The following is a 16,834-nucleotide window of genomic DNA, read 5'->3' on the forward strand; positions in this document are numbered from 1 at the left end:
TCTTTCTGTGGTACCATTCATTTCTTTGATGTGACATGGTGACGATGCTTCTGAGGTTTACTTTTAGAATTAGTCTATCTTCTTCTACCTAAAAAGATTCAAACTGGCATCGAAGATGCTCCTTGATTTTCTTTGCCTTTGATTGTCGGATCCCTAGAAATCACAATAGGTGTGTAATTAGTTTGGATTTCAATGCACAGAGTTTTATGAGCATTTTCATATGAAGAAGAGAAATAAAATAGGCAGAAGATGAACTTTTTTGCCAAGATATCTTAGAATCTGTGTTTTCACAAGTTACTTGAGAAATTCTTTATGAGGAAAGAATCAAATATAAATATGTAATTGAGGCCAGGAAAATCTTTGAAGTAGGGCTTTTGGTAGAAATAGTGATTAGAACCCCAGTTTTGTCTCGCCCTGCTCAGGCTCTTGCACAAGTCTGAGCAAATCAATATGAAAGTGTTGCTCAGAATGTGCCCCCTTTATAGCCAATTAAAGGTCAGTGTATGTAATTTACATAAAATGGATGGGCAGGAACAAAAGGTATCTGTTGGGCCCTGAGGAATGATTCTATTTCATTCACAGATGAGTCCTACAGAGGTCATTGAAAATGCAAGATGCAAATCATTGTTTTTTCTTTCTATAAAGCGTCCGTTTCCGCCCCCCCCCCCATTTTATTCTCTTGTTTGCATGCATGCCATAGTCATTAGTACAATTGAATTATAGAATGACCTATACCGTGAGACTGTTAGGCTTGCTTGATTGAAATTATCTTTATAATGGAAATCAGAGAACACTTTTAACCTTGTTAGAGCACCACTGTACTGTTGATTAATATATAAAGCGAGTCATAAATTTCACAGTGAGCTATTTATTTCCAGACAATCTTGTGAAAGCAGTTTGGGCCAAATTACAGAAACTTTCTTCATACCTTTGTCAGGCTGACACTAATGATCCTGATTATTTCCAGGACTTTCAAAGTGTCAGTGTTAATTAAACTAATGCTTTAAAATATGGGTAGAAAAGAACATTTGAATATTATATCTTAAATGTTTGACAATGTGTATGAAGCTTCTTTTGTTACCTGGTTAATTTCAGAGACCTGAGTTCATTTGATAAAGTTTCTTTCCAGGAGCAAAATGTTTGCCTGATTCAGTGGCAATGGCCAATATTACCAAGGTCACAGTCACCTCCATATAGTCAATGAGTATTTGTTCAGTACTTTAGATATGTTCTGCACTGGATCATGTGATATGAGTAAGAAGATGTAAAAAGGGAGTGCCTGGGTGGTTCAGTGGGTTAAGCATCTGCCTTCGGCTCAGTTCATGATTTTGGGGTCCTGGGATCGAGCCCCGCATTGGGCTCCGTGCTCAGTGGAGGATCTACTTCTCCCTCTTCCTCTGCCCTTCCCCATCCTCCCTTGTGCTCTCTTGTGCATACTCTCCCTCTCTCTCAAGTAAATAAATAAAATCTTTAAAAAATAAAAGTTGTAAAAAAACTAGTACCTGCCTTCAAAAGAGTTCATGGTCTAGTGAAGGCTAGAGTTCCAGAAAAAGAGACGACCTATGTGTAGACATTTGAGGAGACAGATGAAGGGGGTATCTAGCTTAGTCTGGGGCGATCAGGTAAGGTGTCCTAAAGGACTTCTGCCTGAGCCAAGGCTCTTCCAGCCGCTGAAGAGGCGAGGGTTTGTGGGAAACACACAACTGGTGGCAGGGAAACACTGGCTTGGGGTTTAGATGGAGACTAAGGAATAATGGAGGCAAGAGGGTCTGTCTTACTTCCAGAACTCATCCTATGGCCCAGATCCCTGTCTTTGGCAATATTAGGCCACCTGGATCCCAAGACCTTGCATTAACCCTGACAGAAAGGACCCTGTTCCCCTGCCTTTCCTGAGCACCCCTGCTCCCCACCCTATAGCTGCCTCTGGCAGCAAGAAGGCAACATGGTTGCTGGAGAGGTCAGGCCTCCCGCACTGGACCAGCCACCTGCATATACCAGAGGTTTGAAAACAGGAGCTCGGAAGTCTGGGAGCACCTGGATTCTTTCCAGAAAAAACAAAAACAAAAACAAAAAAAAACACAAAGTTTTGGTGGGGAGGGGAATTGATCCTGTTTCTAAAGAAACTGCTTTCTATAAAATTGTATCCTTACTTTTAGACTCCTATTAGGGGAACGTAGAACTAATTAAGAGACCTGAACATCACTAATCATTTTTTTTTTTTTACTTGAGTTTCATAAGTAGTCATTAAAAAGAAAAAAAGGCTTCGTTGAAGTCACTAGTAGAAAAGCTAACGCACGGAGTAAAATGTACTCACTGTCTCAGATTGGATACACAGCTTACAAAGGCAAGCGATAGGCAGTCTGGGTTTTTAGAGGACATTGTTAAAGGCACTAGATACTCCACCAGGTGGCCTGGGCAGGCACGCTGCTGCCGCCGAGGCCACAGGGCTGGTCTGGAGGACTTCGAGCGAGCGGGAACGGTGCGCTCTCTACTATAGTGGACAGTCACGTAATGACATCTGGCTCTTGTTTAAAACGAACTAGCTTAGAAGGGTTTGCAGTCTCCTGTTCTTTCCTCTCCTCCTCCTCCTTTTCTTCCTCCTCTCACTCCTTCCCTTCTCTCTCACCTTCTTTCTCATTCTTCTTCTTCAAGAAAAATATGCTGGCGAGAACAGATTGCCGTTTCCTTTTGAGGGAAATCCCACCACAGGGTGTTTTATCTCCGGAGGCGTATCGCTCTCGGAGGAAGCCAAGCCAAAGGAATCTGCCTTGAACAGGGGCCACTAGCCTGGGAGTGTGGCCATCTGTAGGCAGGGGGTGGGGGCTGGGTTGGCGTGGGGGTTGGAGGAAGGCTTGCGCCTTGCCCTTGCCTTGCCTTCAGGACAGGTTGCAGGACTCAACGTGGAAACTCAATAAAACTTTCAGAAGCAGATAAATAGAACCTAGAAGGCTTGTTTCCCTGGAGATGGGGAGGCACCATATGTCAGTTTCATGTTTTTAATCAAAAGGCCAAGGCTCCATCTAGGTGGTAGTAATAAGTATTTGCTTTCCAGAGATTTTCATTGAAATGACAAATGTCTTTCCTTTCACTATTTCTCATGCATTTCCCCCCCCCCATCAGAGAAAAATCCAGTACAAAGTAAAATGCCCTGAAGAAGCTTCTGTAAGATAACCCCCTGTATGATGAGCTCTCATGATCTACCCTGTTTATGAGGGAGAAGTTACAGTGTTTGGTTGCCCGAGAAACATCAGACCCCAGGCTGTGGCAGGAGGGGTGCTGCGTACGAGAATCTTAGAGTTTGTTTAGTCTGGTTGCATTCTTGGGCCAGTGACAAAGCAAAGAACTGGATTGGGGTGTGGGGCGTGGGGTGCGTATAGAGGAAAACAGAGATAAGTGTGGTAGGAAAGAGTCAAGAAGAAGAACATGGGATGCCTGGGTGGCTCAGTGGGTTAAGCGTCTGCCTTTGGCTCAGGTCATGATCCCAAGGTCCTGGGATGGAGCCCCATGGTGGGCGGGAAGCCTACTTCTCTCTCTCCCTTTCTCTGCCCCTCCTGCCCGCTCACGCTCTTTCTCTTGTGCTCTCTCTCTCTCAAATAAATTAATAAAGTTTTTTTTTTTAAAGTAGCACCCTGTATCACCTTTTTAGATTTTTAGGGGGTAGGGTGAGAGAACAGGGGTGCAGGAGAGATGGGGCAAGGAAACCGCTGTGTATTGAGCTCCTTTTAAGTACCAAGCTCTGTGCAAGGCACTTCATGTAGCTTCATTCATTTAGCCCTCACCAGAAGCAAAGAAAGTGGGACTTATTGTCCCCATTCTACAGATGCGTAGGCTGGGTCCTTAGAAAAGTTTTATCACATGCATTTTTCTTTCCGTCTGAGAAGCAGCAGCAGGAGACCTGGGACCTTGCTTCCCGGCAGGAGTTGCCAGGTCTGTAGCCTGAGAGCAAATACAAAGACTGGTGGGCCAGTCGCGGGGGGCAGCACACTGAGAGGAGCAAATGGAGTTCTTGGTAGGAAGAGCCCACGGGTGCCCTTGCTCTTTCAGTGTACAGGGCCACCCAGATAGGAAGTGACTCCTGTGCAGGGAGCATTTCAAGCCAACTCCTCACGACAGAGTAAACAGATTTGTAAGCATAGAGGTGGGTGGGGAGAAGGAATGTTCCAGTACACAGGATCAAGAGTTAGGACCATAGAGGAGAGTGACCGCTCGCTGGGAGGTAACCCCACACAAAGGGAAATGGGAGAGTTGACACATCAGACAGACTGGTGACTGAGAAAGCAAATGAGTAGGTGAGAGCCAAAGGCTCCAAGGAAGACCTCAAGAGCTTGGCTCCCTCTTCGGCCATTAATGTAAGGAACGTTTATAGGCAGTGATCCGGACAAATGCTAACTCCATAGCGTCATTCTACTTCCTGCATTTTGATTATAATGATTTGATTATTTGCTTTTTAAAAGCCTTCATTGACTCACTAATCTGGGTCACCTGTCCTGGAGTTGCCACCTGAAGCGGTGTCCTAAGGGAGGCCTGCCCGGAGCTCCTTTGCGGAAGAGTCGGAACCCCAAAGTTAGGGTGTCCTTCCGTTGCCAAGCCGCCCATGTCTGGATCAAAGCAATCCATTTCAGATTCATGTGCATTATTAGCTCTGGCAGGTTAGCAAGACATGAGTCAGATAGTGTTTTGTATATTAGAGAAAACTAGATAAGCAAACAGAGAAGGAAGAGGTTGCCTTTATTAGAAAAGCAATCTTTTGTGATAGATCTTAGCGCCAAGCAATGAGTTTTTAATAAAACCGAGCAGATAGAGCACCCCTATGTCTGGCCTTGCTCCCCCTCTCTGGCTCCTGACACGAGCGAGAGGTCCGCTGATTTGTCAGTTAATCAAAAGTTGCTAAAGGAAAGTCAATACAGAAGATGCTGATCATCATCCTGTCGTTTTCAGTGACTCAATGGGACTTCCAGGCTCCCGGCTGCCTGTTCTCTGTGGTGGTGTTACTCGGGGTAGAACCTGTGCCCTTGTTCTAAAGGGTGAGAATCTCATTTTGTTTCTCTCCCTCTTGATAGAAAGCTGGGGGCTGACTCCTTGGAAGAGCTGGGAGAATTATTATCACCAGCTATGTGTAGCCAAGTGTTGCTTTTCCTCCCTCTCTGCTTCGGTCATATTCACAGTAATTCATTTCTTTATCACACCTGCCCTCCTCTGGCCTTCTGTCTTTGAGGCCCCGCTCTCGCTTCCAGGAAAGTGACTCCAAAATGAAGTAATTTGATTTTTCTTCAAGTGGAAACAGTATGTTTCGGGTGTCCCCCATCCAAACAGTTTGTGCAGCTGCCGTGCATTCCTGCCCTGACCAGGAATGCACGTGGGAAAGATGCGGAGTGATGACGGGGATTTTTGCTGAAAGCCTCTTTCCTCCTTGGGTTATGTAGAGGTTAAATGATCTGTCCAAGTTGAGTCTGTAGCAGAGCTGGGATTACTTCTGTGTACAATGTTTTGGGCACCAGCAAACGGCATCTGAAAATGGTAGGAGACTCTCTGTGCCCTGACCCTCAGATCTTTCTTACGGCTGCTGTGAAAACTCCAGGGACAAAATGGCAGAATGATCGGGAAAGAAGGAAACATTCTCTATTCTCAAAGGGAAACGACTTCTCCAGGCCTGCTCTTCTCCTGGGCCTTTAAGATGCCAGACTTGGGAGTGATGATTTAATCCAGTTCCTCTTCCCCTGTTTGTTTCATGGTGAGGAAATGGAGGCCCAGAGGAGAGAAGGGAACTCACCAAGGACAGGAAACCCCAGGAGCCAGGCTAGGACCGTAGCGCTGGGTGTTTACAACTCCAATTCAGTGACTCAGAAAGCATAAGAGATGGCTTTTAAAGTTCAAATCTGGGGCTTCAAGTAAAGTTCTCCTTCTACTTCAGCATAAACAAAAACAGTCCCCACTTTTTAAGCCCCAAGTGCAACAGGAGATTCATGCAATCTGGGTGTTACTTGAGGCCATTCCTTGGGAAGGGAGACATCAACTAAACAGTTGGCCAGGGCTCTTTCTCTTAACATTTGTTGCATTTTCCATCATCTTAAAGACCACAGTTTCTTCAGTTACTCCATAAGGGCCTTCCTGACTACAAACAAACACATTAGGGTTTGGAGTTGTAGGCCCTGACTTCAAGACCCTCTTTTGTCTTTTACTAACCATGTGGCCTTAGGCAGTCCCCTCACCTCTTGGGACCTCAATTCCTAAAAATAAGCATAGTACCTCCCTTCGCGGGACTGGTTTCCAAAGCTTCTGTGTGCTAATATAACATGGACAAGTACCTTGTAAAGATTAAGAGGGCTACACCCAACCCAAGTGTTGCTTATGGGGGCGCCCACCATACCTATTTCACGAAGCTAGTCTGGGTGATCTACGTAAGCGTTAGAACAGCCATCTCTCAATGATCCGCACTAATGGTAGGACAGAGGCGCATATAGATAAAACAAAATGGCGAGTCCTCCAGATGCCATTTCTGTTTGAGTTGAGAATGTATGGTGTTTGGGGAAGCTTCTGAAATCTGCTCGCTTGAGAGCAAAGGTCAGCCGAGGTGGCATTACCTGAGCATGCCCAGCACTCCCAGAAGCGGGCCATGGACGAGTCCCTGCCCTTCCGTGGACTTCCGCACCCTGCCTACCCTAAGTGCCCTCACAGTCTCTGCCAGCTCTCGTTAATATCTGTGTGTCTGTGACTCTAAGCCTACAGCGACAGCGTAAGGCCAGTTTTAGATGATGCCCAAGGTTTTGTGGCTGGAGCTGTGCGAATCCTAGGGAAGGGGACCAAGCTGCCCAGATGTTACGAACTCATTGACGAACAGGTGAAGAGTCCAGGATGGACAAAAGCATGGCTCATGCTTGAGGAACTGGGCAAAGGATGGGATTGGAGAAGAAGGTGAAAATGACATGGAGAGGCACACAGCGTAGCAATGAAAGCCATGTCCGGGGCTGCAGTCACCGAGGGAAGGCGGAAGACATGCCTCTGGACTATTTCTGCCCAGGGTCAAGGCTCTTCTCCATTCACCTGATTCGTTCTCTCCTTTCAATCACATCCTTTTCAAAATGCGTCTCAAAAGTGTTCCTGAGCCATTCTGATTATCACTTTTGCTAAAACCAATCAGCAGCGGTCTGTCTACAGTGCAGGGCAATCAGCAGAGACTCAAAGTACCAGTCAGAGCCTATGTCTTTATTGAGACAGACTGAGGCTAATGGGTTTGACTGAAGTTCCATTCGGAATGGCTTCAAACAGCGCTGCTGCTAGCAGGTCCACAACTTCCTCTACGAGTACAGGAACGGCGCATGGTTAAATACAGTGTTTTTTCATGTTTGCCTGAGAAATGGAGGCCGAAAATGATGTATGTTGCTCTCTAATATTTTTTCCCTTTTAACTCATCTTGTACTCCTTCAGCCTGTCAGAACTTAACAACCGCAATAATAGGAGTGAGTAAAATAAGCCCTGAAATTGGGCTCTCCTGACATACTGTGCTGTGTGATGGTAGCTCGCACGCTGGGTCTTCTTGTAAATTGGGACCCCAGGGACATCGTTGTATGTGATTAGGGATTCTGTGATAGGCTGGTGTGTAATGGCACACCATGCATTCCCAGAAACTATACCTTAAATCAGATCTGAGTCTTCATTGTACATAGAATGGATAGGAAGCAGACACATATGTAGCAATAAGCTACATATGAGAAATGAAGCCCAGGTTCAGACTGGTCAGTATCAGGTAAGGGACAAGCTGTAAAGGGGCTTGTCAGACTACACCCGTATATATGTGATTCTGATTCTGATTCTGGTCACTACCACCATTATTTTATTGTTAAGTTGCAAGACTTCTTTAGATATTTACAATACTATATCCTCATCAGATCTATGATTTGAAAATATTATCTCCTATAGGAGGTTGTCTTTCCACTTTCTGAATAATGTCCTTCAAAGCACGGAAGTGCTTTAATTTTTATGAAGTCAGATTCCCCTCTTTTATCTTATTGCTTGTGTTTTCAATGTCATTGCCAAATAAATCCAAGATCACAAAACTTTATGCCTGTTTTTTTTCCTAAGAGTTTTATAGCTTTGACACTTGAGTTCAGGTCTTTATCTATTTTGAGTGAATTTTTGTTTGTGGTGTGAAGTGGGGGTTCAAATTCAGGGATACACTATTCAGGGCTATACTATCAAGGATTTGGGGGTCTCTCTTCATAAGTCGTATTTGTCTCCACGTAATTTTCTTTCCTTATTATGTCTTTGTCTAATTTCTGTACCAGGCTCATACCAGCCTCATGGGATGCTCACTTTTCTTACCAAGATACCATCATTTTCTTGAATAAATGCCCCCTCAGATTGCTACAATCCTTTTGTTGATTTCTAGAGCTATGGAAAGTTGATTCTGACCACTTTTGCCAGTTTTTCTCACTGCTTTTGTGGAACAGAGAATTTTCCCAAGTTCTTATTCTGAAATTTTTTGCTAATACCCTATTACTAACATATTAATATGTAAGCTGTGTAGCCTTTTATTGTTTATCATTCATTCAACAAATAAACATTTATTAATCACTAACGAGTGGAGTGCTTTGCTAAAGACTGGAAACACAATGATGAACAAAACTGCTTTTGTCCAGGGGGCTCCTGTGGAGGCTCAGTTGGTTAAGCATTTGACTCTTGATTTTTGGCTCAGGTCATGAACTCAGGGTTATAAGATCGAGCCCTGTGTTGGGCTCTGCACTCAGCAGGGAGTCTGCTTGAGATTCTCTCTCTCTCTCTGCACCTGCCCCCCCACCCCTGCTCACATGCACGCATGCTCTCTTGCTTGTTCTCTCAAAATAAATAAATAAACTCTTAAAAAAAAAAAAAGACTACTTTTGTCTGTGCCCTCACGAACCTTACACTCTGTGGAGGAAGACAGAGGTTAAAAGATGCAATTACAATTCAGTGTGATAAGTGCCATGGTGACAGAAGTACAGAGGGCTCTAGGAGATTCTAGAATGGGATTCATTCAGACTTGGGGAAGAAGGAAAGGCTTCTGGAAGGAAGCTAACACAAGGGTATGATTTCCAGGCAGAAAGCAGAACATGTGTAAAGGCTCATGGTGCTATGAAGGAACAGAGCATAAAATGTTATGGAAGGAGGGTACAAGGAGTAAGATTTGTTCTTTGTTCACAGGAGCAAGATCATCAAGGATCTTGTAAGTGCAATTAAGATATATACTTGATCCTCAGGGCTATGGGAAGCCACTGAGGAGTTGTAAGCTAAGCAATAACATTATCTTGCTGTGACTCTGGCATATAGAACGCATGGTACTTGATGAATTAATAAATTATTATTAATAAATATTATTTTCAATTGTAACTAACTTAATTTGTTTATAACTTACTTCCAAGGTATTATTTTCAGATTATTCTGGGTGTTGGTACAGAACAGATGTTTTGGTGTCAGGACTCCTTTAAATTTATAAAAATTTAAAATTACTGAAGCCCCAAAGAGACTTGTTTATGTGAATTATATCTCTTGTTAATCATATCAGAAGTTGAAACTGAGGATTTTAAGATATTTTTTAAGATTTTTATTTATTTGTCAGAGAGAGCGAGCACAGGCAGACAGAATGGCAGGCAGAGGCAGAGGGAGAAGCAGGCTCCCTGCCGAGCAAGGAGCCCGATGTGGGACTCGATCCCAGGACGCTGGGATCATGACCTGAGCCGAAGGCAGCCGCTTAACCAACTGAGCCACCCAGGCATCCCAAAACTGAGGATTTTAAGTAATATTTGCAATAATTTATAATTTGTAATAATATTTCATTTAAAATACTACTAACAGTGGCACCTGGGTGGTAGGGGTTAAGCTTCTTCCTTTGGCTCAGGTCATGATCTCAGTTTCCTGGGATAGAGCCCCAAGTCAGGCTCTCTGCTTGGCGGGGAACCTGCTTCCCCCTCTCTCTCTGCCTGCCTCTCTGCCTACTTGTGATCTCTGTTTCTCCATCAAATAAATAAAATCTTTTTAAAAAATAAAAAAATATTACTAATAAAGTCATCAAGTGTTCACATGTATTTTTTTCTTAAGAAAAGAGCTGTGTTTTCCAAAACGAAATATTTTAGTGGGATGAGTGACATTGTTTTACATTTTGCAAATCTCCTTAATTTCTGACTTAATAGCAGACAGCTGGATTTTCATATAGGCTTCTGCACTCAATCTGGTTAGATTGATGAAAATTTGGCCTCACACAGATATACAATTGGAAAAAAAAAGTGTTTTAATATGCTTTTCACATAATTAAGGCTATTTTTCTCCCATACTACACAAAAATTTGACAAGTGATAGTTTCTTAAAGGTTAGCCGCAATATGGAATCTGAAACCATATCAATTAACTTTTTACTTTCTGTTATAATAAAATCTTTCCTGTAATTTAAGTGGATCTTTAACCATTGTGTGATTTTGTATCATACTACATGGGTCATTTGAAAAATACTGGCTCACTGAGTTAGGCACATCTGCAAAGTTCAACACTTCATTGTTCAACATCAAAATATCATATATATTAATGTCACTACATTCTCATCAGAAAAGCCTTTAAGTATGGGGAGGTTGTCAAGTTTGTAGTAAAAGATACAAGTTTTCCCAAGTTAGAACTTGGAAAAAGTTTTAAATTTGTTTTTTAAGATTAATTTATTTATTTTAATTTTTATTTCTTTTTTTAAATTTCTTTTCAGTGTTCCAGAATTCATTATTTATGCACCACACCCAGTGCTCCCTGCAGTACGTGCCCTCCTTAGTACCCACCAACAAGCTCACCCAATCCCACACCCCCCTCCCCTCTAAAACCCTCAATTTGTTTCTCAGAGTCCACAGTCTCTCATGGTTCATCTCCCCCTCCGATTTCCCCCAACTCACTTCTCCTCTCCATCTCCCCATGTCCTCTGTGCTATTCCTTATGCTCCACAAATAAGCAATACCATATGGTAATTGACTCTCTCTGCTTGACTTATTTCACTCAGCATAATCTCTTCCAGTCCCACCCATGTTGCTACAAAAGTTGGGTATTCATCCTTTCTGATGGAGGCATAATACTCCATAGTATATATGGACCACATCTTCCGTATCCATTCGTCCGTCTAAGGGCATCTTGGCTCTTTCCACAGTTTGGCAACTGTGGCCATTGCTTCTAGTAACTTTGGGGTACAGATGGCCCTTCTTTTCACTACATCTGTATAAAGATTTATTTATTTATTGAGAGAGAGAGGGAGAGGGAAGAGGAAAGAGGGGAGGCAGAGGGAGAGTGAGAAGGGGAGCATCTCAAGCAGACTCCCTGCTCAGTGCAGAGTCTGACACAGGGCTCAATCTCCAGACTCTGAGATCATGACCTGAGCCTAAATCAAGAGTTGGACACTCAATCAACTGAGCTACCCAGACACTCCAAGGTTTTTTAAAGGGACTGTAGAGAATTGGTATGACTTATTCCTTGAATGTTTGATAGAATTTACCAGTGAACCCGTCTGGGCCTGGTTCTTTCTGTTTTGGAAGGATGTTAATCATTGACTCGATTTCTTTAATAGCTACAAGGCCTATTCAGATCATCTGGGTTTTTTTTTTTTTTCTTGTGTGAATTATGGCAGATTATTTTTTCCACAGAAATGGCCAATTTACTTAGGTTATCCTATCTGTGGGCATAGAGCTGTCCATAGTATTCCTATGGAAATTGCTAAGTGGGTTTCCTTTCAATTTCCATGGGATCTGTAGTGATATCCCCTTTCATTTCTGATGTAGTAATTTGTGTCCTGTCTCTTTTTTTCTTAACCTGGCTAGAGGTTTATAGAGGTTTCTGATCCTTCTTCCAAACAACTAGCTTTTGGTTTTGTTGATTTTCTCTATTGATTTCTTGTTTTCAATTTCATTGATTTCGGCTCTAACTTGTATTATTTCTTTTCTTCTGCTTACTTGGGATTTAATTTGCTCTTTGTTTCTAGTTCCCTAAGGCAAAAACTTAGATTATTGACTTTATAACTTTCTTCTTTTTTAATATATGCATTCAATGCTATAAATTTCCCACTAAGCACTATTTTCACTGCATCCCACAGATTTTAATGTTTTATTTTTATTTTCATTTAATTTTCTTTGACTCATGTCTGAGTTGGAGTGTGTGGTCTAATCTCCAAGTATTTGGGGATTTTCCAGTTATTTTTCTGTTATTGATCTCTAGTTGCATTTCACTGTGGCATGAGAACAGGCATGGTATGATTTCTTTTCTTTTAAATTTGTTAAGTTGTGTTTATGGCCCAGAATATGATCTATCTTGGTGAACGTTCCATGTAAGCTTGAGAAGAACGTGTCGTGTGTTGTTGGATGAAGGAATCTGCCTATGTCAATTATATCCAGCTGATTGATGATGTTGGTGAGTTCTACTGTATCCTTACTGATTTTCTGCCTGCTGGATATGTCCATTTCTGAAAGAGGAATGATGACGTCTTCAAGTAGGATAGTATATTCATCCATTTCTCCTGGCAGATCCATCAAGTTTTGCCTCATATAATTTGATGCCCTGTTGTTAGGCACATACATATTAAGAACTGTTATGTCTTCTTTATCATTATGTAATGTCCTCCCTTATCCCTGATAACTTTTCTTACTTTGAAGTCTGCTGTGTCTGAAATTAATATAGTCACTCCTGCTGTCTTTTTTTTTTTTAAGATTTTATTTATTTATTTATTTGACAGGCAGAGATCACAAGTAGGCAGAGAGGCAGGCAAAGAGAGAGAGAGAGGGAAGCAGGCTCCCTGCTGAGCAGAGAGCCCGATGTGGGACTCGATCCCAGGACCCTGAGATCATGACCTGAGCCGAAGGCAGCGGCTTAACCCACTGAGCCACCCAGGCGCCCACTCCTGCTGTCTTTTGATTGGTGTTAGCATGATATATTTTTCTCCATCCATTTACTTTTAAACTTTATGTGACTTTATATTTTTTTATATTTGAGTTTATTCTTCATTTAACTTTTAAAACACTACTATAATTGAATATTAAAACAAAAACAATAGCAAGTAGTGAGCTATGATTATAGTCCTTCACTCATTCACTACTGCACATAAAATGCCAGCAGTGTTATTCACTGGCCCCATTTAGAGGTCTGACACTGAATACCACCCCTGGGATGATGTCCCTCATCCTCATATGCTTCCCCATTGTAATGGCGCCATCTTTCCTGTTTTGGATCAAAGTCTGCCAGTTCTACCTGGTCCATTTCATCAGTCTCTTCTACTTCCTTCCTCTCAGGTAGGAGGTTTTCCAGCAAAGAGAGTTTATCAGGAGACAGAAAGCCATTCTCAGGAACGTTTACCTTAAATTCGATGATGAGGTGACCCTTCTCATATGGTCTATGATAAATTGGCATGCCTTCATTTAGCACACACTTGATATCTCCATGCTTGACAATTTGACCTGGATGAGAGGTGATGACAATGGTTCGGTTGTCCAGAGTAGATATTGGCTTTTGAAAACCGCACAGTGCTTCAACCTGTATGTCCCTACACATGAGCTATATGTCCCTACACATGAAAAGGTCTTCTCCTCGCCGAGTAAAAACCGCATGGTTCTTCTGATCTAAAACAATGATAATATCTCCTGGTTCCAGTCCTGGTTCTTGGTCTCCTTCACCATGGAATGTTATCTTCTGGCCATCTTTCATGCTTTTGTCAATATGAACTTATAGAATCTTCTTCTTCGAACTATCTTCCTTCCATTGCAATGTTTACATCTATCTTTAGGACTGATCAGTTCCCCATGGCCCTGGCACTCCATGCACACAGACTGAATTTGCTGAACCATTCCAGGTCCTATCTGATTAATTCTTATTTGCATCCCAGTACCTCGGCAATTGGGACAACACTCAACTGCTCCTTTCTTACCACCTTGGCCTTCACATTTATCACAAATCACATTCTTTTGCAGAGCTAGTTTTCTTATTGCTCCATTATATAAATCTCCTAAGGTTACTGAGAGCTGATGCACATTTTTACCTCTCCTTTCTCTCTGCATTCTTCCTCCTCCTCCAAAAAACATATCAAAGATGTACATGGGGGAACCAAAACCCCCACCAGCTCCACCTTCTTTAATTGCCTGTTCACCTCTTTTGTCATATAATTCCCTTTTCTTTGCATCAGAGAGTACTTCATACGCTTGAGAAATCTGTTTAAACTTCTCTCCTTCATTTGGATTCTTATCAGGGTAGTACTTCAAGGCCACTTTCCTGTAGGCCTTTTTCAGTTCTTCTTGGGTGGCATTGGGTTTGACCCCCAAAACGTCATAGTAAGTGGTTTCTTTCACCATTTTCTACAGCTGGTGAGAGGGCCTAGGCGGATGTGGGGGAGCGGGAAGGAGCACGTTGCTGGGCGCAGCTCGGGTAGCGGCCACTCCTCCGCGTCTCACCAAGCATTCTGGAAAGTTCCCTATATTTAAAGTGTGTTTCTTATAAAGAACATATAGTGTTAGGTCATGTGTTTTGATATACTTTGATAGTCTCTGTCTTTTAATTGATGCATTTAGACTACCGATATTCAAAGGATTATTTATATACTTGGATTAATATCTACCATATCTTTTTTTAATTTTATTTTATTTATTCTATTTGTTGCCCTTGTTCTTTGTTCCTGTTTTTGTCTTTCACTATTTTTCTGCCTTCTGTGGTTTTAATTTAGCTTTTTATGTGATTCCATTTTTTCCTTTCTTAGTATATCAGTTTTAGTTCTTTTTAAAATGTTTTTTAGTGGTTGCCCTGGAGTTTGCAATATAAATCTACAAATAATCCAGGTCCACTTTCAAATAACACTATACCACTTCCTGAGTCTTGTAAATTCTTTATAATGGCAAAATAATCCCAATTCCTTCCTCTTATCTTTTGTTTTATTAACATTCATTTCATTTATATATGCATATATAATGATATATCATAAGACACCTACATTAGCATACATAATCAAACACATTGTTGCTATTAGTATTTTGGACAAAGTTTTATCATTAGATCAGCTAAGATAAGAGTCTTTATTTTTGTTTTACCTTCACTTATCCCTTCTTTAGTGCTCTTCCTTTCCTTATGGAGATCTGAGTTTCTGATCTATATTATTTGCCATCTCTCTATAGAACCTCTTTTAATATTTCATACAAGGCAGATCTACCAGCCACAAATTCCCTTAGTTTTTGTTTGTCTGAGAAAGTATTTTCCTTTCATATTTTTAATTGAAGTGTAGAAGACATACAGTATTATAATACTTTCAAGTGTACAACATCATTATTCATTTATATACACTACAAAGTGATCATGATAAATCTAGCTACCATCTGTCACTATGCAAAATTATTACAATATTATTAACTATATTCCCTATATAAAATCATTAACTCTATTCTCTAATACATTGTATCCCTGTGTCTTATTTATTTTATAACTGGAAGTTAGTGCCTCTTGGTTCCCATCCCATTTTGCCCATATCTCTACTCCCCACCCGTCTGGCAACCACCAGTTTGTTCTCTGTGTCAATGAATCTGTTGCTGTTTTGTTTTGTTTATTTTGTTTTTCAGATTCCACATATAAGTGAAATCACATGGTATTTGTCTTTAACTTATTTCACTATGGTTATCCCTGTTGTTGCAAATGGCAAGATTTCATTCTTTTTATGGATGAGTAATATTCTATTATATTTGAATGTTATATAATGGGCATATGAATATCCATTCATATATAATATATATATATAATATAAAATATATACATGTATAAAATCACATCTTCTTTATCTGTTCAGCAGTTGATGGCCACTTGGGCTGCTTCCATATCTTGGCTGTTGTAAATAATGCTGCAGTAAACATAGAGATGTGTACATTTCTTTGAACTGGTGTTTCATTTTCTTCAGCTAAATCCTCAGAAGTGGAAGTGCTGGATCCTACGGCAGTCCTCTATTTTTGGAGGAACCTCCATATTATTTTCCATAGTGGCTGCACCAGTTTGCATTCCTACCAACAGTGCACAAGGGTTTCCTTTTCTCCACATCCTCACCAACACTAGTTATTTCTTGTCTTTTGATACTAGCCATTCTGATGGGTGTGAGGTGATACCTCGCTGTAGTTTTGATTTGCATTTCTCCCCTTCACTTTTAAAGGTTAATTTTTCAGGGTACAGAATTCTAGCTTGGTGGCTTTTTTCTCTCAACACTTTAAATATTTTACTACACTCTGTTCTTGCCGGCATGGTTTCTGAAAAAAAGCTAGATGTAATTCTTTGTTCCTCTATAAGTAAGGTGTTTTTTTTTTAATTTCCTCTGAATTCTTGTGCAATTTTTACTTTATCTTTTTCTATACTTTGAAGGTGGTATGCCTAGGTGTATTTTGGGTTGCTTTTGTTTGTTTTCTGTTCCTTTGTTTTTGTTTTATTTTTTAAGGATTTTATTTATTTGAGAGAGAGAGACAGAGAAGGCAACAGAGATAGAGAGAACTCGAGCAGGGAGGAGAGGGAGACGCATACTCCCCACTAAGCAAGGAGCCCAGTGGGGGGTTTGACCCCAGGACACTGAGATCATGACCTGAGCTGAAGGCAGTGGCTTAGCAGACAGAGCCACCCAGGTACCCCTCCTGTTCCTTTGTTTCACGTTTATCCTGCTTGGTGTTCTCTGAACTTCTTTAATCTGTGATTTAGTGTCTGACATTAATTCGGGGGAAATTCTCAGTCATTATTTTTTCAAATATTTCTATTCCTTTCTTTCTTCTCCTTCTGGTATTGCCATTATACATATGTTACCTATTTTGTGGTTGTCCCACAGTCCTTGGCTATTCGATTCTGTT

At 41.4% G+C, this 16,834-nt stretch overlaps 2 protein-coding genes across 2 annotated transcripts in view; one reads left to right on the forward strand and one right to left on the reverse strand.

The window, feature by feature from the left end:
• GPC3 (glypican 3) overlaps nt 1-16,834 on the forward strand; it is a 397,657-nt gene that overhangs the window by 231,406 nt on the left and 149,417 nt on the right. The gene's annotated exons all lie outside the window — the stretch shown is intronic.
• LOC106004289 (dnaJ homolog subfamily A member 1-like) lies at nt 12,968-14,326 on the reverse strand. The gene is made up of 2 exons (XM_045067975.1): nt 14,017-14,326; nt 12,968-13,438 (listed from the first exon to the last, which is right to left on the reverse strand). The coding sequence occupies exons 1-2, from the start codon at nt 14,324-14,326 to the stop codon at nt 13,107-13,109; spliced, it is 642 nt and encodes a 213-aa protein (XP_044923910.1). The 3' UTR covers nt 12,968-13,106.

Source organism: Mustela putorius, unplaced genomic scaffold, assembly GCF_011764305.1.
Source record: "Mustela putorius furo isolate JIRA1106 unplaced genomic scaffold, ASM1176430v1.1 tig00003899_pilon_pilon_pilon, whole genome shotgun sequence".
In the NCBI taxonomy this organism is placed as follows: domain Eukaryota; kingdom Metazoa; phylum Chordata; class Mammalia; order Carnivora; family Mustelidae; genus Mustela; species Mustela putorius.

What these genes read in the sequence shown, in the direction of transcription:
- LOC106004289 (XM_045067975.1), bottom strand. Translation starts at nt 14,326, where the DNA reads ATGGTGAAAGAAACCACTTACTATGACGTTTTGGGGGTCAAACCCAAT. An exon ending in AATGCAGAGAGAAAGGAGAG is followed by an intron (nt 13,439 to 14,016) that starts GTAAAAATGTGC and finishes CCTCTCATCCAG; the next exon opens with GTCAAATTGTCAAGCATGGA.